This window comes from Corythoichthys intestinalis, chromosome 3, assembly GCF_030265065.1.
Source record: "Corythoichthys intestinalis isolate RoL2023-P3 chromosome 3, ASM3026506v1, whole genome shotgun sequence".
Lineage (NCBI taxonomy): Eukaryota > Metazoa > Chordata > Actinopteri > Syngnathiformes > Syngnathidae > Corythoichthys > Corythoichthys intestinalis.
Genome location: NC_080397.1, coordinates 2,491,026 through 2,517,059, shown reverse-complemented (window position 1 = coordinate 2,517,059; position 26,034 = coordinate 2,491,026). Strand labels below are relative to the sequence as shown.

The window sequence follows — 26,034 nt, the reverse complement described above, 5'->3', positions numbered from 1 at the left end:
ATACGTCTATCATTGTCAATGGCACTCAGAGTTTAGGATTTGTCGAAGTCTTTTTGCACTACTGCATGTTAGGCAAGTAGTAACCCCCTGCACCTTAAGAGTTCTGAGGTTGTGGACTCAAATGTGGCCTTGTCTGTTTAGTATATGTTATTCTGTTTATTAATATGCCAGTTCTCACCAGGTACTGTTGACCGGTGTTCGGCGATTCCTTACTACGCGGTGAAACGTCCTACACAATGCTCAGCGCGCTTGCGCAAGCATTGGCACGCATTGGCACGCATGCGCACATCGGTTAGAAGTGGCGAGTAAACACTATTTTTGTTTTTTAGTACCTTTTCATTGCCTCAAAAATACTTTTTGCATATATTACCCTTTCATACTTTTTACCATCGTGTTTTTCTGTGTCAGCTTTGAAGCAGTTGACCACATTAGTCACGTAGCATATTTAAACTGTCCTTATTACTACATTTAAGTTTTCTTAAGGCATTTTTTTTGTACGTTGTGCCTGTATGCATCTAAACAAAAGTTGAGAGCGCAAAGTAGTACTTTGGGTGTCAAATTCGACTCATGTAGAACGTTTCGCCGATGTAGGAAATTTTGGCAGAAACAGGTACTAAAGTTCTGAGAAGCGCCTAGCTTTATTTTTTTCTCATGATTTTTAAATCATTAATAAAGTGCCAGACTTAATTTTTAACTCATTTTTCTAGTATATATGGTTTTAAACATTCCATGTTGCTATGCATGTACTGGAAAATGGTATTCATTAACTGTACATTTTCAAGTCAGCCAATACATAGAGAAATTAACTACTAAATGCACTGACCATAATAATTTAAATACATTTGAATACATTTACTCGGAAGTGGCCAAAAATTTAAAATTCTTTGTTCTTAACTTTTTGGGTTTCATAATAAGTACCAGGTAAAATGTTACCATAGCAAGTTTATTGTAAGGAAAGAAAAGTCACATACTATGAGCGAGTTTCAAAAATACTATTTCCTCCAGAGTAAAATACAATTCTGTGGGTGACTTCCAGTCCTGTGGCCGCTGTAGTCAATATTGCTGAGCAGCGTGCTGTGGGTATTCTTCAATATTTGGGTCGTTGCACAACCCACGGTTTGCCTTGCCTCAGGAAACACATCCAGTTCCCTCCCAACAGGAAATCCACCGTCTCTGGAACCATATATGCAAAATGAGAAAATATGATTAAGGTTTCCTTACACAGATCAAATTAGACGTCAATCTCAGACATCACTACTAAATGAGTTTAAATTGACAGCATTTCCCCCATTTTGTTTGGAAAATCAGTTCTGATGGAATCATTTAACTGCACTTTGATATATTTCAGAGTCCCAAATAATTGCTTATCAGGTGATGGAATAGTAAACTGATAGAGAGCACTTATTCTTAAGTTGCTCTACCCATTCACACACTTTGAAAGACTAATAATGTGTATATTTTATGACGTAAAATGTGATACAATTCAACATGAAACAATTACCTATCGGGCAAGAGATAGTTCATTTAATATATCTCCAGGACAAGATGCAAGACCGCTTGGACGAATTCTGTGCTTGTTCCAGTGGTCCTTGCATTCATCCAGGTCTTTTTGTACACCACCACTGAAGCAAAATCCTAGCAGGCAGTTCGTGGCTTCCACTGAAACTTCCATAGTCTCTCAGGTCTCCAAAGAAGCCTATCCAAAACTGAGACCTGGGGATACATAAGATTTTATGTGGTAAAAATTAAACCTTATATGAGGTGAATTTAAAAAAAATAAAATAAAATAAATATATATATATATATATATATATATATATATATATATATATATATATATATATATATATATATATATATATATGTATATATAATTTGAATGACTCCCTTTTGGTATACACAATTTTGTTTAAAATGCTGTGTTCTTCTCATATACACACTCACCTTCTTCTGAACAACGACCACCAGGATTTAATCCGCTGATTGCCGATTGATGATCCATAACGGTGGGTGGATGAGCTGGCATAAGTCTAAGACGTTGATGGAGGGCACACTGTATTGCTGCCATTGACCCATTTTCCGTGCCGAGATCTGTTCGCATTCTCATTGGGATGGCACAAAGACCCGTGACACAATTAACAGAATTGCACGCGATTACAGATTGTTGTTTGTTGCACCACAAGCCAGCCACATTATTCTTCTCGAGAATCCATACACCCAGAGCCAGGCCAAAGGGTTTAAGTTTATCGTAGCCATCCACGTGCCTGATGTAATTTGCCCCCATGGAGTGGTACGTGCATCTCACAAACCTTTTGCTAGTATGTCAATAGGACTTCACACGAGATAGTGTAAAGCGCTTTGAGCGCCTTGAAAGGTGGAAAAGCGCTATATAAGTATAACACCACACCACGTATGCCCCGAATAAAAATATTCTTTTATAGCGAATGCCATGTTCGCATCTTCGGTAGGGCTCATTTTGAAATTCCACGCCAGAAGCGGAGAAACTTCCTTCTTCATCAATACTACGCTTTCCGGTGGATTCGTCCAATCCGCGATGAGTTAACATTTTGACTGGTCCCTACCTTTTCCGGTTGGCCAAATGTAATCCCATTTCGGGCCGAAATGTAATGTCATTTCCAATTTGTCGTTGTGTTTTTTAATTTGTTATTTTGTTATGTGATTTGTCGTTGTGTTTTTTAATTTGTTTTTTTGTTTTGTGATTTGCAATTGTGTTTTTTAATTTGGCGTTGTGTTTTTTAATTTGTTTTTTGTTATGTGATTTGCAATTGTGTTTTTTAATTTGGCGTTGTGTTTTTTAATTTGTTTTTTGTTATGTGATTTGCAGTTGTGTTTTTTTATTTGGCGTTGTGTTTTTCAATTTTTTATTTTGTTATGTGATTTGGCGTTGTGTTTTTTAATTTGTTTTTTCTTATGTGATTTGCAGTTGTGTTTTTTAATTTGTTTTTTTGTTTTGTGATTTGCAATTGTGTTTTTTAATTTGGCGTTGTGTTTTTTAATTTGTTTTTTTGTTACGTGATTTGCAGTTGTTTTTTTTTATCTGGCGTTGTGTTTTTCAATTTGTTATTTTGTTATGTGATTTGCAATTGTGTTTTTTAATTTGACGTTTTGTTTTTTAATTTGTTTTTTTGTTATGTGATTTGCAGTTGGGTTTTTTTAATTTGGCATTTTGTTTTTTAAGTTGTTTTTTGTTATGTGATTTGCAGTTGTGTTTTTTTAATTTGTTTTTTGTTATGTGATTTGCAGTTGTGTTTTTTTATTTGGCGTTGTGTTTTTCAATTTGTTATTTTGTTATGTGATTTGGTGTTGTGTTTTTTAATTTGTTTTTTTGTTATGTGATTTGCAGTTGTGTTTTTTAATTTGTTTTTTTGTTATGTGATTTGGCATTTTTTTTTTTTTTTTTTTTTTTTGTTATGTGATTTGCAGTTGTGTTTTTTAATTTGGCGTTTTGTTTTTTAATTTGCTGTTGTGTTTTTTAATTTACCGTTTTGTTTTTTGATTTGCCGTTGTGTTTTGCACTTCAGGGCCACCGTACATTTGATCTTTTCTACAAACAAACAGTTTGCAAATTCTGCGGAATGATTTCCACAGAACCCAAATTGCATTCGATGCAAATTATTTAAATAGTAATTGATCATTTTTGCTACCCATCTCTTTCGAAATCCCAGGTAGGATACTGATTGGCTGAGAGTTGGCTATATTTAAACTGTTACCCGATTTGAATATCGGGATGATGGCAGCCATTTTCCAAGATGACGGGACAACTTTTTGTTTACATGATAAGTTGACTATATATGTAATTGGTGAGAGTAGGGATGTTTTGCATAATTTGAGAACATTTGTATCTAGTCCATGGACATCCTTGGCTTTAGAATTCTTTAGTGAGCCAATGATAATAGCAACTTCCAGCTCTGTGGTCTCTTGTAAAGGAAAAACAGGCTGTGCAGGATTCATGGGTCTGGAAGTACAAATAGATGGCGAAAACATTTCTGAGCACAATATTTTTGTTTGAGTCTTTCATTTCTTTACCAGTTAATTCATCCAGATATTGCCGGTTCATTTTTGCATTGTCTTTTGCTTTGACAATAACATCAAAGAAGAATTTTGCTTGAGAAAGTTTTGAGTTATTGCTTAAACATGTAAATTTTTGTCTTTCTGTTGTGACACCAGTGACTTTTAATTGATCTTTTTAATTTGTTCATCTCCGTGCTTCATAATTTTGCTGCATTCATCGATTAACCAAGGCAATGAATTCCTCTTTGTTTTATGTTGATTCCCCTTTTTGGTGAAGCTTGACATTATTTTATTGAACAAGTTGCTGGACATCTCTGTCCTTGCTTTGTGATGTTTCACTCCAGTCACTCCTTTGCAGAGCAACCTTCAAGTTTTGCATTGCTTTTTTTGCGAACTGTACAACCCAAATTGTGGGTTTATGTAAACCATAATTTTTTTTTTTTTTTTTTAAAGCTTCCTTGAGAAAAAGATTGCATTGTTTCCTGACATCCCAGTCATATAGTTTAAAGTCTTTGTGATTCTTTCAGGTTGGCTTACGAATAGTAGATGTATGCGTGCTTTTGAACATGAGGTTCTGTTAGTTGTGTGAGATTAAAATGCTCAATAACGTTTTTTTTTCTGGTCTTTTTTTCATTCCAATTTATATTGAAATCTCCAATGATTATCATCTCTTTGTGTATATCACAAAGGTTTAGAAGAAATGTTAGTTGATAATAAAAATCTAATTTAGCCGTTGGTTTATGATATACACAGATCACGGTAAATGATATAGCTGTTGAGAGTGAGATATTCACACCAGCACAGTCAAGTTAGGTTTGTGTTCAAACCCTTCAATTTGTTTTACATTTTAAGGTGTTTTTGGCATACAATAGAACTCCTCCATCCCTGTGACAGGACACATTGTCATTCCTAAACACATTATACTGAGGCATGGCATGGATTTCTAGTTTTATTTATTTCTCTTGCTTGAGATGTGGTTCCGGCTAGCTGCAGTTGTCCGGCTAGCTGCGGTGGTCCGGTAAACATTGGTAATGGTCCGGCTGACTGAGGTGGTGGTCTTTGTCTAGTTTGCAGTGGTGGTGTTCTACCAGCTAACAGTGGTAGAGGTCCAGGTGGCAGTGGTGAAGGCCCAGCCAGCAGAGGTGGGAGCTAAGAGATGGAGAAACCGAGTTTTCCAAAACAATGAATCACTTTTGAGACAATTGCTCGAAATGGATTCACTGCTCAGAGGCATTTGACACACTGCAATAGAGCTCTGTCTGCTAGGAGTGTGACAAAATATCAAAATGGTGATATAACATGATACTTTGTATCCCAAAAGGTTATTGATATGCTCTGGCCAAGAATCCATACAGTATATAGTTTTTAAAAGGTGTCAATGTTAAAAAACAAATCATTACTAGGGCAGCAAGCAGGACTGAACAGGCCCTCGCACTTTGGCGCAACTCGGCCGTCACGCAACTTGGACGGCACGCAGGTCAGGGTGGTGGCAGATCGTCTCCCTCTCATACATTCACACACCTAGGTGAAAAAGCCCATATTGAAGAGAGTCCTACAAAAAAAAGGCGCTACTGAGGTGTACAGCAACGCCCTTATTCAAAAACAAAATGAATCTTCTAATTGGGCCAATTTGACTAAGTGTGCCAAATTTTGTGGGTCTATAAACTACCTAAGTCCCTGAAAAAAAATCTACTTCCTTTTAATGGTGAACAAAGGGTCGTCATGGCAACAGACAGAGACGTGGACATGGGCCTTAAATTGTAGTCTTCCAAAAGGTCTTAAAACTACAACGACCAACTTGAAAAGAACTAGACATGTATATAAGATGAGTGACTTTCTGTTGCCACTAGTTGGCGGTGTAGGGTTGATGCAAATGACCACTACAGGACCCTTCACCAAGCACGGGAAGTTTGGCGTAGATATGTTGTATGTCTGCCAAGTTATGAGTGTTCAGAATTTGTGGTGAGACGAAAGGGCGACGGTCATTTTCACTTTCCTGTTGGACCACTCTGCTTCAACCAAACCTCAACATTTTTCATCAGGCACCTGAACACTTGTCTTAAGGCTCCCCTGATGCAGGTTTGAGGTCAATAGTTTTTTTTTTCCCTTGGAGGAGGAGCCTGTCTCGTGAAAAAGGGCATTTTCTGTTCCCACTAGGGGGCGCCAGGCCTAATTGGTAATATTTCAATGACGTCTGCCTGTGTTCAGGCTGGGATACCTCACATTTATGCCAGATATGAAAAAGATTGAACATTGTATCAGTGAGTTATTAGTCATTTTCTGAATTTGGTGTTTTGCCATAAAAATGGCTGACTTTGGCACCCCGACCAGGTGAAACCAGAGCATTCGCAGCCCGTCTTACTGATTTTTGGGGTGTTTATAGGTAAATTTTTGTTCATTTTAGGCTATTTACAACTGGTAGTTGACTTTTTAGTCACTGCCTATTCATATGGGGGAATTCCCAGATTACTTTCTTTTCTGTAACCCAAAATCAACAGGAAGTTACCCATAAATGCCCCAAAATCAACATAAAATGACCTGAAATTCCCAAATTAAACTCATTGGTTGTCATTGACCGCCATAGATGTCTGATCTGTTTGAAGTGGGAGGGATGGCAGCGAATGAATGGATGCAACCCCCCCAGTTCAAATGGATCGGATGTCAACCAGTGATAAGCTCACAACTGAATGATGAAAATAGCTTGTTTTTCCTGTTTATTTGTTGTTTGGTAGAACGATGTCCTCATCAATGTATCGATAATCTTGTATCCCTATAACGTGAGATCATCGTTATCGTGAGCGTTGAATCGCAAATCGTATCGTATCATGAGGTACCAAGACGTTCACACCCCTACTATCTGCTGGATAAACCTGTGCACGTTTCTTTTTAAAACTTAAGTTCTCAGATTCATTCCATGCTGTCATGTAATGAGCCTCAACATTACATGTGTTCAATAGAATTAAGTGGATGTCGTCTAGCTCTTTCAACGGTGGGATTGTGGCGTCATTAAGTGTGATTTACACAATTAAAGTAGACGGTAGACCTTTTAAGCCTGTGTCATCGCTTTGTCTGTGATGATGTCAATTACAGTACGGTAAGTACAGTGCTTGGGAACAGGTTTTATTGCACAGTACATGGATTTCCAAAATCATAAGAGAGAAATAATTAAGCCGAATAAAAAGAAAGAAAAGATATGTCAAAAATGTTTCCTTTTTATTTTAAAGTATAATTTCTTCAGTGCTTGGCTGGAAACTGCTTATCCTTGGATTCACAACCTCTACAGCTTTGGAGAAGAGCTGCTCACAGGGTGTGTGTTTGTAGTTGTGTCGTATTTGTGTCAATTCTATATATCTAAACGTATGTCAGTATCTAGTGTGTAACAATGCGAATAAATTTAATGAAATTAAAGTGATAATGATATCCTCACTCCTGACTTGAAAATGAGCAAATGTCTGTAAGCGCTCGCGACAATTCCTCCTCTCAAAAAATAACTGCGTTATTCTGCTACTTTTTATTGTGTTCCCACCTATTGAGCCACCCCGATTGGGGCGGGCTCCCATCGAGTTTGAATTTTCCTTTGGAAACAGTGTGATTTGCTTACATCATCTGTGACGTTCGAGGCCTCGTCTGCAGTTGTCACGTGATTTATGGCCGGTCCGACGCCGTTTTCGAAACACTGCTTTGACACGCCTCTCCTGAGTCCTTCATTTGGTCGAATCGGATTCGAGCAGAAAGGCTCGAGAGTACCATCTCTAATGGAAGCCCAGCCAGCAGAGGTGTAAGCCCAGCTGGTAGTGGTGGCGGCCCAGTTAGCAACGGTGCATAGGCAGCCGAGGCGGAAGCCCAGCCAACATAGGCGAAAGCCCAGCTACCAACAGTGGAGGCCCAGCCTGTAAAGGTGGAGACCCAGCTAGCAGTGATGTTAGCTGGTCTAGCAATGATGTTAGCCCGGCTGCCCGAGGGGAACGCCAGGTTAGCAGTGGTGGAGACTGACACTCGCCTAGTGTTTAGTACAAATCACCAGGCAAAAGTTTCAGCATGAGAGTCAAAACCGGTTTGCCTGCTATTACACTGTAATAGCCTGTTCCTGCTCACCTGGTGGTGGCCTGGCAGCAGAGGTTGCGCTAGACATTTTCGTTGTCTGTCATTTTGACTGACAGGGTCATAAAAATCCGGTCATAATCTATTTTTACCCGTCACTTACATTTTTAAAATGATAATGATGACATATTCAATAGTATTTAGTTTTCATTCATTTTTAATTAATATTGTAACGCTTGCTTGCCGGCGAAAAATTAGACACGGAAGTTGTGGTATTTTTCTCCCTCTTTTTACTCTGCTTACCGCCAACAACACCAACAAAACAACAACTCCGCCCCCAAAGAAAAAGAGGCAACTATATAGACCCCAATCACCAACGTCACACAATGATCTTAATTGTGGTTGTCAGCCCAAAATCTTACCAGATATAAAATGACTACGACATAGTCTGTGGTGATCGTTTGGTGCCCAGATTTCTTGTCGAATTACAGCAGTCCATCTTGCTCTCCTTTTCGGGTCCCTCAGAATACGGTAGAACTTCAAGTCTCTCCGTCTATCTTCTCTGTTACTGCAACCAACCGCCACACACGCCTTCACCATTTTGATTATTAATGTTAACGAGCAGAAAAACACGCCGTAATAGGAGGCATGTATGTAGCGGTAATGTGTAAACACGACGAGCTGACGGACAATATGGCGGCTCCAGTCAGGGGGGCGGAGTTGTGACGTCATGGGATTGGGGTCTATACACAGGCGGCAATCTAGTCCACCAATTGGATGACGCGCTGGGACACCGGGTGCACCAATAAGAATCTCGCGTTGATGTGTCAATCACGGTGCCGCCGCCAGACCTCGGTGACGCTACAATATTCTGACAGAATAGCCAACGACGTCATGCATTAAGAGACAATAGCTAATTAATATGCTCACTCGCCACCCTGTGGTCTGGGGTGTGAATTGCAACCTGTCAAAATGACGGACGTACTTCAGTTTTTTCCGTCACCGTTTTAAAAAACCGGTCAACGACGGAAAATATTTGGTTAACGCGACCCCTGCCTGGCAGTCATGCCATAGTCAAGTACACTTGTGGATAGCATACATGTGCTGACTCCATCTGGCTGGCTATAACATTAGAGTGTCCGTTTTTCGTGGACATGATCTAATTAGTAGAAGATATAGGGTTACTAAAACAAAAAATGAATACATTCGTTAAAAAATCCATGGTCCTATTTGATGTTTGGATGTCTTTTTAAACAAATACACAGGGCCATTGTCTCGGATTTTGAGGTGCTGATCCCATCCCGTCCGCTTCACACTTGGCTGAGAACCGCTCCAGTGAGAGCTGGAGATCACGGCTTGATGAAGCCAACACCACCACCACATCATCTGCTAAAAGGAGATATGGAATGGTGAGGCCACCAAACCCGACCCTCTCAACGCTTCGGCTTATGTCATAAAGAGAAAAAACTTTAAAATCTCAAAGACTATTTTGGGATAAATTCAGCAGAATATAGCACACAATGTCACTACTGTTAGAAATGAGTTTTATTCAGGATTCCTATGTTCTTCCTACACATATAACTAAATCAAGTATTTTAACCAGACATTTCATTTGCTGTTATTTATTCAATTTGAGTATTATTTAGAGGTATGATACATTCCAGATGAAATTCTTCGTGATGATGAAAGAAAGGGGGAAATAAACAGATTACTACAACATAGACTTCCACATTAATTTGCTTCAACAATCTTTCAATTCTTTCATTTTGTTTCAGCCAATAGTTATGTCCAATACTAATAAAGATAGCTTGTGGAATTGCTGTCAGAGTTTGGATTTAGATGTGTCTCATATACTTGCCATAACACCACGACACGACGGTTTAACTTTGGTATGAAGTAAGGATGTCCCGATTGCATAATTTTGCACCGGAGTGAGAGTCACCTGATTTTGAGAATCTGTTGATACGGAGTCTCGATCCATTATCAAAAAAAGTTTAAATTTTTTTTATTTGAACAAAAGTTCCAAACATCACAGTACTGTAACTTTTACTTCCTCTTTTTCCAGGAGTGTTGCGGCGTATAAAACAAATTGTTTGGTATCTTTTGGCAATGCCATTGTATTTCTGGATTATGTTGTTACTTTTTAGCCCTTTATATATATACATTAGGGCTGTCAAAATTATCGCGTTAACGGTCGTTAATTAATTTTTTAAATTAATCACGTTAAAATATTTGACGCAATTAACGCATGCACTGAATGACCAGCTCGCACATTGCCTTAAACAGATTACAATGAGGCCGTTTATGGACATTAAGAGTGAAGAGAATGCCACCGGCCGCTTGGGGGCAGCGCCGTTCCATACTAATGTTATTTCTTCTAAACGTGGGAGAATTAGTAGTTGTGAGATGTTTATGCTGTATGCACAATGCAATGCAAATTGCTATTTGTGCTCCACACATATTTCGGTAAGTTTTCTTTCTTTTAGTGGCAATTATGTGTCTATTGTTGTATTTTGGGTAAGATATGTACAGAGATATGTATTTTATAAAGGCAAGTGGGCACAGGCGTTCTTTGGACCGCGCCGTATATTGGCATAAGCTTCTCCTTCACAACAAACATAAGTATCGTTTAGTGAAAGCACAACAAAAATAATATTCCTATTTCTCTCATAAAACATAATGTTCACAAAAAGAAAAGCACTTCAGTCTATAGTAATGAGGCCCTATTCTCACAGTTAAACAACAATGCAAAATGATTCCATATCAAAATAGCTATGCAAAATACACGTAAAACTTACTCAGACTTTGGTCACTCTATTCTTATTATTGTTATTCATTCATTCATTCATTCATTTTCCATGCCGCTTTTCCTCATGAGGGTCACGGAGGTGCTGGAGCCTATCCCAGCTAACTCGGGGCAGTAGGCAGGGGACACCCTGAACTGGTTGCCAGCCAATTGCAGGGCACAAGGAGACATACAACCATTCACGCACACACTCATACCTACGGGCAATTTAGAGTGTTCAATCAGCCTACCATGCATGTTTTTGGGATGTGGGAGGAAACCGGAGTTCCCGGAGGAAACCCACGCAGGCACGGGGAGAACATGCAAACTCCACACAGGAAGGACGAAGCCCGGGATTGAACCCTTGATCTCAGAACTGTGAGGCAGACGTGCTAACCACTCAGCCACCGTGCCGCCTATTGTTGTTATTTTTATTCTTATTATTATTTAAACTCTACTTTTGATTGAAAATTTAACAAATTTTATTAAAACGAAAACATGAAGAGGGGTTTTAATATAAAATTACTATAACCTGTAACTATAACATTTGTCTTTTAAAAACTACAAGTCTTTCTATCCTTGGATCACTTTAACAGAAAGAATGTTAATAATGCCATTTGTGGAATTATTGTTACAATAAACAAATACAGTACTTATGTACAGTATGTTGCATGTATATATCTGCCTTGTGTCTTATCTTTCCATTCCAACAATAATTTACAGAAAAATATGGCATATTTTATAGATGGTTTGAATTGCGAGTAATTGCGATTAATTACGATTAATTAATTTTTAAGCAGTAATGAACTCGATTAAAATTTTTAATCGTTTGACACCCCTTATATATATATACAGTATATGGGGTGAAACACAGACAAGACTGAAAAAGCAGTTTCTGCTCTTGCACTCCTCTTTAAAATAAACTGCTGTATTTTAAGCCAAAACAACTGTTGTGTTTGATAGAGCAATGTCTATATGCTGCTATAGCAGATTCATCGCGCATGAAGCCCCCGAACTATTTTTAATGTGTCCGTTTTACCCTGAAAACCCACGTGTACAGATGTCGCGCAACCGCTTTTGTTTCAACCCAGCCGTAAAACGAAGGTAATTAATTATATTTTTCAAAATGTCTGTCATTTTTAGCTTAGAGTCATTAATTGGTTTTAAAAAAAAAACAAAAAAACAAAATTTATTCACTCGCATAATTTAAACTTTTAAACAAATTACGTCACAATGGAAAAAATGGCGTCTGTAAAAAAGTCTATGTCTACCTCATAACTATCGCTTAATTGTATCTTTTTGGGTACTGTTGCATTTTCTCCGATATGTTAGATGATAAATAATGGATCCAAACAGAAAATTTGAAAAAAAAAAAAAGTTTAAAAGGGTAAAAATAGTAAAATCTCGACCACTCCTTGATGTCTGCGATTTCTGCATCTCGACCCTTGTTATATTACCATGTTTCACCCATAAAATCCACCCAAAATCTAGCTGTGGCCATTCACAGCTGTGTCTTGACACTCAGTGATACATGCCACAGGGAGTTTTTGGATCGAAACGAGGCAAGTATGCGATAATATCTTGCTAAGTCATGGCGTCTGTAATTCTGCTCTCGCGTGCTCTTGCCTCCAGATAGGGTTTTGCTGTTTAAATTTTTTTTTTAAATGCCTTCCTGTTCAAAATTTTTCTTCCGCCAGGAAATTGAGATTTTAAGCTTTCCAATGATGTATCACACATGCATACTGTATAGGACAATTTTGAGTTTGGCCAAATTGGGGGTCTCAGAGCGGAACTTCAAGTCACCTGAGTGTTTTCCACCATATATAATTATAGTATATTAGGCCTGAATGATATTGGACAAAATTAACATTGCCATACAGTATACATATTACTAAGGCGCCACATTTTTTGCAACTTTTTGCACCAGCACAAAATGTACGCACACCTAGGCCTGTCGCGATAACAAATTTTAGTGGGCGATAAATTATCTCATAAATTATTGCGATATGCGATATTATTGCGCCCCCGCCCTCCCCCCAAAACATTTTTTTTGAGCGTTTATTTATTTATTTATTGTCATCATCATCGGTATCATTGACAGTTGCAAGATGTGATATGAGCAACCCGAAAAAAACGAAGAAAAGACAAGGGCTGATGAGAGAAGCATATGCTTATCATGTCCCGTCCCCTTTTAACCGATTTACAATAACACAGTGAGAATACAGTATAGGCTATATTAATAGATCAAGTACACCCATTTAAACGCAATAAATGTTTACTTTTAAATTAAAAAAATACCTTTTAAGAAATCACAACTAAAAACAATAGACCATGCCTCTTTCAAGTAAAAGACAACAGTATTAATACTGCACAGAAACACAAAATAAATGTCTTCTTTCAAGAAAAAATAAAATTGCACTTAAAAACTGAAGCATTTAGGCACATAGGTATAAAGTTGCAGTAACAGTAATTGCACTTCAACAACAACAGAGAAAAATAGACTAATTAAGTAGCAGTAACAAAAATTTGGCTCCCAAAGGTATGAAATATAATTTAACAGAGGTAAAATGGTCTCATTTCTTCAGCAATGTAGCGGACTTCACTTTCCGTGAGGGAACGCTATTTTGCACGGTGTCGTCTGTACTTCTCACATCAAGCGAATACCTCTAATTGTCAATTAACATGACGAGGAGGCTCCGCTTGTTGCGATGCAGTTTTCTTACTAAGCAGTGAAAACTGGAGAGGATGATAGTGTTTCAAATGAGCATGTAGATTTATTCTGTTGGCCATTTTTGTTGAAACAACCTCCAGAAACATTTTGCAGACTGGTTCGTCCTCTTCCTCATTCTGCTCGCTCATTGCTGTGCGCCGACAGTGCACTCGGCCCTGCCTCCATCCATTAAATGACGGTCACTCAAACTCAAATGTATAAAACGAACATACCCAGAAGTCAATAAAACAGAGTGGCACAAGGAAGCTGAACTTTAAACAGCACTGTCAAACACGTCTGTCACACATCTGCCGCAAGCGCGTGCGTCACGCGCTCACGTAACAAACGCGCGCACGTGGACGCGAGGTGATAAATCGCAGCAGGAAAATTACCGTCTTCATTTTTATATACCGCGCGATAAATGGAATTATTGCATATTGCGACAGGCTTACGCACACCCACATTTTTCATTGCATCACCTTTAATGTCATACTTTTAATCACCCTCCATAACATTCATATAATTCACTCATACTTTGACGTTGAAGCTGCCAAGAACAGCCTCTAGACATCGAAGATTGACCAAACAATGATTAGCCTTTGATCGTAAAGTGACCCTTCACTCGCCAGATCAAAGTTACGAACCTATCAATGATTGTTACCTTTAAGTAATAAACTCCAGCTGCTTGCTGACCAAGACAAGCAGCAGGCGGGAGAGTGAGCTGTTGTCCGAGCATGAAGCAGAAAAAGATATATTTATCTAATTAAAACCTGATCCTTTTCACCCGATTCCGATCCTCTGGAAAATAGCAAGATCAGCCAGAGTTCCAATCACGTGATCGGATGAGGACATTCCTAGTATGAACATAGCTTGACTGTCGAGTAACTTGACATCAGTTGTGGGCAAGGGCGTAGGTTTGCATAGAGATGGGGAGGGACATAACACTACCAACTTTTCAGAATGTCCCCACAAACTTCTAAGCAACCTTATTTGCATTATATAACGACTTCAGTTATCTAGGTAATTTAGACTGCCTTCCAATATCTTGTAAGGATAGCATTGAGCCTACCATTATTAAGTGAATTTCAGCACTTTCATTATATTTAGACTTGACTACATTGACCCCTTTTCACTTATTGAATGTGCCAATCCATTTTCTACCCCCTCAAACACACGTATGACTGGCTGATGACTCGACCCCCCCCCCTTCCCACACATACACACACACACAGACACGCCAACAGAAATATAACAGCCTCCTCCGCCCCCTTCGAACACAAGGGATATTAGAAGTTTTTTTCCGCCTACAGTAGCCACTGTCAGTAATGTATGAAGGTAAATGTGTTGGTGGGGAACACACCACTAATTATGCTACTGAAAGTCCAACCTGCATCAGTTAGCATAACATTAATATGTGTGAATTTCTCAAACTCGAAGAGGAAGCTGCTTTCAGAGAAATATTCTGTATGTTATGTTTAACATTTATTTATATAATTTTGTGTGGTATTTTTTTTTTTTTTTTTTTGCATTCCTTGATAGTTATGGGATGATTAACAAGTTTGTATTTTTTGTGTATGTTAATATGTGTTCAAATATTGCAATATAAATTCGCTAATAAAATCCAGACATTTATTCTGGAAGTTTTCAAAAATGTTTCCTTGGTAGTTTTTGAAAACAAAGGTGTGAATCGCACCTGAACCAATACATATGCACTGCAAAAACCCACCTTCTTAAAACTTGCTTTCAGTGTAAATCTACTAGTGAAATTATCTGCCAGTGCGTCAAATAAATTTTACCCACTTAGATTTCTTGAAATAAGAAAAATAGCTAGCTGAAAATAAGCTTAACAGACTTAAGCAAAAAGTTTGTATATTTAATCAGAATATTATCAGTTATCATCAATATCAGAATCATCGTTTGTCAGAAATGTTCTTAATTCAAGAATATTGTTCAAAACATTTGAAAGCATTTCTGAAAAATGACCAACTTTAGATGTATTAGTAATAGTAATATTACTAAATAGTAATAGTAATAAATAGTAATATTTACTTAAAGTGGAAGACACTGATGCATTAATCTGTTAACTAGCCCCAAATATTCAAAACAAGATGGAGAAAATGATTCGATCATTAAATAAAAAATATCAGATTAGGATGTTATAAATTTACAGTGTGGAAGTTAGTATAAATCAATTCAGAATTATTTTGCATTAATCGTTTAGCCTATCAATTAATTAGGTTCATATTCGTGAGAAATGTAGCCCTGAACCCCGTTCACCCAAACGGTTTGGTCTTCTTAATGTCCCGTCCCCAGCAAAAACTGTTATATCGTCTCTACCAATATTGAGACCAAACCTACGCCCTTGGTTGTGGGAGGTAAGTTTTTTTGTTGCTGTAAATATTTACTGTGTGCCCTGAAAAGGAAAAATGAAATTATACGTTGTGAAATGTTGTGAGAGCATTTTTGGAACTTTCGTCGGGTTGGATGGCGAATCGTTGCCACAGAAACATTTACTCGCCGTTGTGCATGCACAAATGCATATTCAAATAATACTTGGAAGAAAAGCTTTGGCTGCACAGTGCGCAAACAAAAGGTTTTTCTCCCGTGTGTCTTGCCGTGTGCGTAATCAAAGTGACCTTGTGAGTAAATTTATCGCCGCAAATGGAACACGCAAAAGGTTTCTCTTCTGTGTGCGTTCGCATGTGTGACGTCATCTGCAACTTCTGGGTACATTTTTTTACCGCAAACTGGGCAAGTGAAGCGTTTCTCGCCGGTGTGCGTCCGCATGTGTAATTCCAAGTTAAACTTCTTGACAAAGTGTTTTTGGCAAACAGAGCAGCTAAAGGCTTTCTCGTTGGCGTGTGCTCTGCTGTGGCTGCTCAAATATTCTTTACGAGTGAACCGTTGGCCGCACTCTGAGCAACAGTAGGGTTTCTCTCCTGTGTGTGTACACATGTGCTCGCTCAATGGGAACTTGTATGAATACTTTTCGCCGGAAACGAAACACGCACAAGGTTTTTCTCCTGTGTGCGTGCCAGTTTGCGCGGTCAAAAGGACCCTGTAGTGGAATTTTTCTATGCACACCAAACAAGCAAAGGGTTTCTCTCCAGTATGCTTTCTCATGTGTATGTTTAAATTGTGCTTACAAGTAAAACTTTTCCCACAAACTGAGCAACTGCAGCGCTTTTCCCCCGTGTGCATCCACGTGTGCGTGATCATGTAATCCTTTCGAATAAACTTTTTAGCACACACCGGGCAACTGAACGGTTTGTCGCTGCCGTGACATCTTCTGTGCGCCGACCCCCTTTTTCTAAGCGGTCATCTTCCTCGCCTCTATTTTCTGCTTCGTCCCTCAAAAGTTCGTTCGCCTCTTCACGCAGACTATGACGTTCGAGGTGTGACGTATCAGGTGCTTGGGCTTTGCCGTCTTCGCGCTTCACAACAACAGTCAGTGGCAACGTGCTGAGGACGTGCTCTTCTTCTTCTACTTTGACGGCAATGACACGTTGTGGATCATTCCCTTTTTCTTGAACATTGAAAGGCTCCTGCTCAAATCTAGTGCTTCCCCCCTGCAGCTGAGGACTTAGTAGTTGCGGAAGACCAATCAGCTGCTGGACGCCTATGAAACACAAACAGAACAAATTAATACAGCGGTGATATAATCGGAATTCTAGAATCATTGCCACACACAATGAATGATGCATTCAAAACAATTGCAAATAATAGAAACACGACAAGATATGTAATCCATAAAATAGACAGTAGGAGTGGAAACCTCTTGGTACCTCATGATTACGGATGAGAATTGATACGATTTTTACGATTCAGATTCCATTATCGATATTGCTTAACGATTCGATTCTTTATTGATTCTCTTATCGATTCTAATTTGAGGAAAAAGAAGAACAAAACGTTTTGATTGGCATTGAGTTTGTTTAATCAGAAGTCACAACCTTACAAACTCACAACGAGGTCAAAAGAGGCCCAAAGCCTCATTGTTAACTGTGGCAATAAGTGGCAAATACACAAGAATTTGTAACATTTTACTAAAACATTTTTCTTATAGAAATAAAAAATATTGGTATATATTGGCATATAGGTCGTTGTTCTGCCTTTGGCAATATGTGTTAAGGCAGAGGTCCCCAAACTTTTTCCTGTGAGGGCAACATAACTTTTCCCTTCTCTGATGAGGAGCCGGGGTCAGTTTGTAACAGAAAAAGTGTGACGATTGCAGGAATGCCTAAATGTAAAAATGTGTTTTTCAGAAAGCCACAATCAAATAACCCTTCCTGGATTCTTCATGGGACAAAAGTAAATCAAATTAAAAAATATATATATAATTTAATATAATAATAATAATAAATAATAATAACACTATTAATTGAATAGATAATAACCCTCTCTGAGTTCGCCACAGAAAAAGGCCAGGAAATAAATAACATAATTGAGAAAAAAAACAAAATATAATCAAAATGCTCTCTGGTATTGTTCAGGGGGCCTGACCAAATGTGGAGGCGGGCCGTATTCGGCTCGCGGGCGGTAGTTTGGGGACCCCTGTGTTAAAGTCCGTCCGTCCGTCCGTCCGTCCATCCATCTTCCGCTTGTTCGGGGTGCTTTCACGCTCAAGTGGGGGTGCCCTTGCGCTTACTCACGCGAAGAAGAACGCGCTCTTCTTCACGTGAGCGCTCACGTGAAGAAGAGCGCGCTTACATTTGAAGAAGAAGTGCGCATCCAAGCGAGTGAGCGAGTTAGTGAGAGAGGCAAACACTGCTACGAGCCTACGTTCTTTGTTAATGTTTGTAAAATACCTACAGAGCCAATGCCTGTATGTATCATCTTTTGTGTTGTTGTTGTTGTGTGTTTCCACTCGCGATCGGACACTTAAATCCAGTTGTGTAGTGATTTGAACGATGTGCTAATGCTAGCGAACGCATGCTAACCGTTTTTGTTATTAATGTATTAACAGCTAATTATCGCTGATTTACGTTGATGCAAACCTGTTTGTTGTTGGGGACGAAATTGATTTGTTTCATTTCTAGTTTTAGTTTCACTCTTCAAGTGATGGTTGAATAAAGTCAGCAAATTATACCAACGTCTTCTGCATCGTCATTTGGGAGTTTAGCTAGCTGCTGTATAGCCAGGACCGAGCCTCAGCGTCTAGGTGCGGACAGTGCAGTCGTATTCCCTACTGCTGCAGTTATCTCCACCTTGCAATGACTGCAAGTCGCTTTGTTTTAATTTTTCCTCGTGAAGTGAAGACACACTTTCGAGCGTTTGAACCTACGTGCTGTCATTGTTATGTTTACGGCTGCAATGCATGTGCTAAACCATCGTAACCTTTCATTTTCACCCTCTTTCCTGGTGAAGTGTAGCCAAACTTTGGAGCGAGTGGTTCTTAGCGCCATGCTAGTTTGATGCGTCTGGAGTTCTGGACAACAAGACACTTCACGTCACGACGCAATACGTGTCTTTAGGAATCGTTAAAGGGATCATTACGGCTTTTTCATTGTGATGTCGAGGCCTCGAAACACTAGGAACCGGTTCGGAATTGGAATCGGATTTCGATTCCCATCCCTACTCATGATACGATACGATTTGCGATACAAAGCTCATGATAACGATGATCTTACGATATGGCGATATATCGATTATGGATACATTGGTCAGGAAATCATTCTAGGATATTCTACAAAACTAATAAACTGTAAAACAAGCTATCTTCACCCTTTTGCTGTGAGTTTATCAGTAGTAGATGTCCAATTCATTTGAACTGGCAAGGTGACAACATATGAACCCCTCCCTCTTCAAACGGGCCCCTCCCACTTCTATGGCCGTCAGTGGCAGCCAATGCCGGGCAACAAGGTAATTTTGGGCCATTTCACGGAAATCTTTTGATTTGCAGTCACTTCCGGTTGACTTTGGGGCATTTTATGGGTCACTTGCGAACCGGGAATGAATAGGCAATGACTGAAACGAAGTAGGAAGTGACCTTTAAATGCCCTGAAATGAACAGAAAGTGGCCTGTAAATGCCCCAAAAATCGGAAAGACTGCTCTATGGTTCTAAATGAACGTCACACACCGTCAATGACAGGCATAGAGTTAAATGATACACTATGACGGAAGATTTTGGTAGCAACTTGTTGGTTCCTTTTTTTTTTTTTTTTTTTTAAACCGAAGGAGCCTAAATAATGTTAGGTTAATTCAGGTTAATTGTGAATAAATTAATTTTTGGTTCTATAAAACAAGTTGTTATTTGTCTGTTTGGTTTCGTGGGACGGGCTTGTGACGTCATGTCATACGATGTGGATGCACAGCAAGAGCTGTTTGGGCGAGTGAGTTGGCGTGAAGGCAGGAAGGAGGAAGCATAAGAGTCCAAACAGTTTTTTTTTTTACCATTCACCTCTCCTGTTTACCTCTCCCTATATTTGTGGATTTGCCTTTCGAGTGGATTGTTTTTCATTTACTCAAACTCTCATTTGCCATTTTGTTTGCCGTGGATTACTTTATGTTGGATTAAAGAACGAATGCATAACGAACAAACGGCGCGGGAGTTTTTCTTTGCCGCTGACTAGCGGGATTCAAGAAGACGGAAGAGGATGACGTCGGGCTGACGGCTTTTTTGCATTGTGGAACCTACCTAAACATTGACACCTTTTTTATAACGATATCTCGATTCCTGGCATGAGCGTATCGATAACCTTTTGGGATGCAAAGTATCACGATATATCACCATTTCGATATTTCGTCCCAGCTCTAAAAGACAGACAATACAATTCATTGAAGTATTAATATCTATGAATTAATTAGACACTACAGATGCACAAAAGACAGACAAAAAAAAGCCTTTCTTTTTGAGAGCCATCACCACTCTGAACTCTAAATTACTGGTCAGTCAATGCAATGAATCATTGTGGGCAAGGAAGCTAAACTCAAGTTACCATGGTCCTACATATTTTATTTGATTCGATTTTTTTATTTGTATTTATTTAATTTCTACTTTGCACTTCAATTGTTGAACTATTGTTTTTATCTTGATGTATGCAATGAACAGGAGAAGGCTCCCCTATCTTATTGTACCATGTAAAATGACTATAAACTATTCTGTTCTGTTCTAGCTGAGATAGGTGCCGTCATCCCTGCAACCCTTGTGAGGATGAGTAGCACGGATGATGAATTCATAAATATTAATAATATTATGCTATCTTTATATACCGTAATTTCCGGACTACAAGCCGCTACTTTTTTCCCCTCATTTTGGGTCCTGCGGCGTGTGCAATGATGCGGCCAATTTGTGTATTTTTCTGACTGCCACCAGGGGCGTTCGAGCATGGAATGTGGGAGTGAGACACGTGGAATATATGTGTCGAGGAAGACGCTAGTTTGCACTATTACCGGTAGTTTAACTTTGTGCGTTGTGCATGAATAGAGGTGGCGGACCCTTGTCTTTGTGCATGAGTAGAATTGGCAGACCTGCATCATGGAAAATGCTAGGAGAAATCAAATTGGCCATCCGAGTTGTATGGGAAGCTTTGATGATGAGCGGCAAGATAATTTGTCAAGACTCGCCACATGCGAAGAGCAGCTTTAACACAGGTTTGCCGGGGGAGCCTGGCAGCGTGAAGTGCTGTGAAAGAGTCCGCCATCACCAACGGGTTTCGAGGGGCCAGTCTGCTGCGTGACGAGGACGACAGCACAGGCTGGGAGTGAATTTGCCTCATTATGGGAGATATTAAAGGCGACAGCGAAGGAGAGACTGAGTAGGTGCGTGGCGAAGTGCATCTGAGCGTCTTTATATCCGACACTGAGGGGGAAGACTTCCATGGTTTGAATGCACAGGAGGAAGATGAAGCTTGCTAACAAAGCCTTTCATTTTTTTTATTAACCAGCGCAATTAGTGCTGCACCGCCATGCTGATGCTATGTAACTTCCGTGCCGCTGCTACAGTATATAACTGCCGTGTTTGCCGGCGCTGTTTGGAACGAAAAGTTAAGGTGTGTTATTAAAATTTTGAAAACTGTATTTCTTTGTCACTGTCTCTTGTTACTAAGTGGGCACACGCGGCTTATAGGCAAGAGAGGCTTATGTATGTACAAAATGTTTTTTCCTTAAAAAATGTACTAGGTGAGGCTTGGATTCAGGGGCGCCCAATAGTCCAGAAATTACGGTACTCTTAAAAGTTAAAACTACTTCCAAGTCCCATGGTACCTATGATTGCATCGACATACGATCCTTTCGACATCCGACATAAAATTTGACTCGCGATTTGTCTCGACATATGGCGACAGCACAGTAGATAGTAGTAGTAGTAGTAGTTTCTTTTGTGAAAAATTGTGGTGTGCAGCGTCAGTGAAGTGGCTTGACAATATGGTCGGAAAATGTCTACGATGTTGACGGTCATCAAGCAGCCATCCACCTCCATTCACCAGTGACTTAAGGTGACAATAAAATTGTTTATTTCTTATTTATTCATAATTTATATATTTTACATGTTTCTAAGGTAATGCATTTGTTAAATTAGACAGAACACAGCTCAGTTCCTGCACCTACACACCTAAGCCTGTCGCAATATGCAATAATTCCATTTATCGCACGATGAATAAAAATGAAGGCGGTAATTTTTCCGCTGCGATTTATCGCCTCGCGTGCAAGTGCTTGCGCGCGTACGGCAGACGTGCTGTTAAAAGTCCGGATTCCTTGTTACCAACTGCACAAAATGCATCTTCGTTCCAGGTCCAGCAAAAAATAGTGCCGGAGCCAATCGTTCCCATTGTATCCTATTGTTCAACGTATACCGGCCGCGTCAGTGCTCCGGATTGACTGCGGACCATCTCCAGCGCGCCGGTGTTGTCGACGTGTGGGTGCTCCCGTCAGGGGTGAAATTTCACGCGGGGCGGCTATTTTTCGGCACAACGCCGGATATTTACAACGAAGTCCGCCAAAACATTGTTACCGACTTGGCTGCTACGAACAACCTCGCTTTGACAACGGACAGCTGAATGGAAATGATGAACATTGAGTGGCATATTAAGAGCACTGTGCTTCAAACTCGTCCTGTTTATGAAAGTTGATTGTCATATGCTGGTGTTGTCCAGTAAGGAGCCAGTAAGTTTGCTAACTTTTTTAATGCGCGCACACACTAGATATCATGAAATAGCAAACTAGTTGTGCTACGTTCCATGCCATTGGCTACGTGAGCCCAGAGTGATTATGGTACACATAGTCCATATAGTACATCGATGAATTCTAAACTGTCATGACTGAATGGAAGTTAAGAAGGCCAAATCAATCCAAACCAGTGACTATAGATAATGTTGCAAACATTGTTAATTCAGTACGTGACACAGATGGATTGTGACCACAAATCGGATGTCTTGCTCATGTAGTAAACCTAGCTGCTAAGAGAGCTATAGCAATCAACAGTGTGCCCGGCCTCACTTTACAAACAGTAAAGATTGTTCTCAGCACTTTTATACAAATTTTTTTCAGCTCAGCAAGAAGTAAGCACATAAATATTATGCAGTAAAATGCATGTTTTTGCACTTTGCGTTTCAAAATAGCTGCGAATACAGCGATTACAAAGTAAACACTACAAACTTTCTTTAAATAAAGGACTATTTACGTTTGATCATGGATGAGCATGTAAAAAGCTCTACTCATACACATTGTCATGTTAGCTGAACAACAACTGCAGCCACTGTCGTATGACTCTCGCTGTTTACGTCTTCGCCGTGTAGTAAAGCATTATTTTGCCATATTTGTGTTGACCATTTGGCAGCTCCACGCTCCTCCAACGTCGGCCGGTTTGTTCGGCGGTCATTGCCCAGCTGCTTCCCCGGTGAGCTCTCCTGTCCGTAGTAGCAGGGGAACAAGCTGTAACTTGCTCTCTGCCGGGCGGGTTGCCGATTGGCTAAGACAATCGACAACCCTGCGGCAGTGTGAAATGATCAGGGCTAGTTTTGTGTGATTTTTCGCTTCGAAAAACGAAAATAAGACTTTGAGACGTAACTTGGTTCGGGTTAGCATGTCAGCTAGCTGTCACGCCTCTTGGTTTGTTTACATTCTCGAAGCCGGGGGGCAGGGAAATGTCAAAAGTCTGAATAACTACGGCGGCTTAATATAGCGTTCGGGAGGTGCGACAGTAAAGGTGAAGTCGACAGTTTTGACCATTATGGATTCATTTTACCATGTCGTACTGAATAAATGCATTTTTATTATTTCATATTCCATTTAGCACAAGATTGTTATTTGTCATGACCATACCATTTATTTAGCAATTGGGAATACTTCGATAAAAAAAATATCCTTTAAAAATATTGGAGATTTTTATTGGAGAGACTGAAACAATTACATTTTGCGGCTCTCTTCGTCGCATTTTCCTCGTAATGAATAATTCCCCCTCAATGGGCTGCATCCTAAATCAGATGAAACCATTCTCCCGCTGACGTCATCCACCTGTTGGGGACGCTAGAGCCCTATAATGGTAGGCGTGGCTAGACGGCGGATTAAAACACTAATTTCTTGTCATCTGCGCTTTGCCAAATTGTATATATACATATATATATATATATGTAAGCGGTGTGTCAGCGCCGCCCCGCGTTCCTCTCCCACCTCTGACCAGGCCAGGACGCGAACCCGCGCGCCACGACGCTTCCACTCGGCAGGCAAAGACGATAACCACTGCGCCAATAAAGCTCGAGCCAACGGCGCAGCCGTTAGTGTCCTTACATGAAGGAATCGGCAGGGAGGTTTCCACACTCCACAACGGACCTGCGTGTACCCGTCACACTCACCCCCTGAAACCTTCGCTGCTGATACGGATCACGGCACCATTGTAACCGGTGTGTCAGCGCCGCACCGCGTTCCGCTCCCACCTCTGACCAGGCCGGGACGCGAACCCGCGCGCCACGACGCTTCCAATCGGCAGGCAAGGACAGTAACCACTGCGGCAATAAAGCTCGAGCCAACGACGCAGCCGTTAGCGTCCTTACATGAAGGAATCGGCAGCGAGGTTTCCACGCTCCACAACAGATCTGTGTGTACGCGTTACATAAATATATATATATATATATATATTAGGGCTGTCAAATGATTAAAATTTTTTATCGAGTTAATTACAGCTTAAAAATTAATTAATCGTAATTAACCGCAATTAATCACAATTCGAACCATCTATAAAATATGCCATATTTTTCTGTAAATTATATATATATTCTGTAAAATAAATTGTTGGAATGGAAAGATAAGACACAAGATGGATATATATACATTCAACATACGGACTGTAGTGGGCATTTCACTGTACTGTACTGTCATTTAAATCTGTCTATGCTCTATACTTTTTCCAAAGCTAGACAGCTAGTGAACGATGCCTTAATAATTAGACTTCTTCCTTTTTCATCTGATTTATTAATAAAATGGCCTCAAACCATTGTCCTCTTTAGACCGTCGTAAAACTACAAAAAAAAAGCACACAAGCATTGCATTAGCAACAACGTTAGCTTAGCACGCTATACAGGTTCACTAAACACAAACAAAAAGCGTCTCATACAAAAAATATAACATTTCGCTTACTAACATAATATGTACATTCTTTACAACAACCATACTTACGGACAAATCTTGTCCAGGGATCATATAAGCACAACATTATCAGCCCGAGACGTCGTGCAGCCATAATGAACTGGCAAGAAAACAATAAACCATGTCGCAAAGCGACCCCAAGAGTTCGCTGTTGGACAGCACAAAAAGCCTTGCTGTAAAACTTACCAAAAGGCAGAATACTTTCTGAGCGGGACATGTGCGTTAATTGCGTCGAATATTTTAACGTGATTCATTAAAAAAATTAATTACCGCGCGTTAACGCGATAATTTTGACAGCCCTAATATATATATATATATATATATATATATATATATATATATATATATATACAGTGCTGCTCAAAAGTTTGTGAACCCCCTCAACATTTTGGAATTTTCTATTATTTCAACCTGATTTCCTAATCAATCAATTCAGTAGTTTTTTTTTTGTTTTTTTAACAGTTGTGTTGTCGAGACTAAATTAAAAAGAGTTTTCATCAACTGATGTAGGTGCAAAATTGAACTGTTTGGTCACAACCAAAACCGCCATGTCTGGCGAAAAGTCAACACTGCATACCACCAAAAGAACCTTCTCCCAACAGTGAAGCATGGAGGTGGGAATGTCAAGATCTGGGCTTGCTTTTCATCCTCAGGACCTGGACAACTCCACATAGTCCAGGGAATCATGAATTCTGAGGAATATTGTCAAATCCTAGAACATAACCTGACGCCATCTGTTTTGAAGTTAAAGCTTGGCAGAAGGTGGATCATGCAACATGATAATGATCCAAAGCATTCCAGCAATACAACCAAGGAATGGCTGAAAAAGAAGAAGATTCGTGTTCTGGACTGGCCCAGTCAAAGTCCTGACCTAAATCCCATTGA

The 26,034-nt window shown here is 39.7% G+C and overlaps 1 protein-coding gene across 1 annotated transcript in view; it reads right to left on the bottom strand.

Moving 5' to 3' along the window:
* LOC130913039 (hexokinase-4-like) overlaps window positions 1-26,034 on the bottom strand; it is a 196,063-nt gene that overhangs the window by 161,452 nt on the left and 8,577 nt on the right. Inside the window, exons 2-3 of the mRNA XM_057831303.1 lie at window positions 16,821-17,187; window positions 7,780-8,032 (exon numbers count right to left, since the gene is read on the bottom strand). Of these exons, the coding sequence (XP_057687286.1) occupies window positions 7,780-8,032; window positions 16,821-17,187 (620 nt within the window). The remainder of the gene's footprint in view (window positions 1-7,779; window positions 8,033-16,820; window positions 17,188-26,034) is intronic.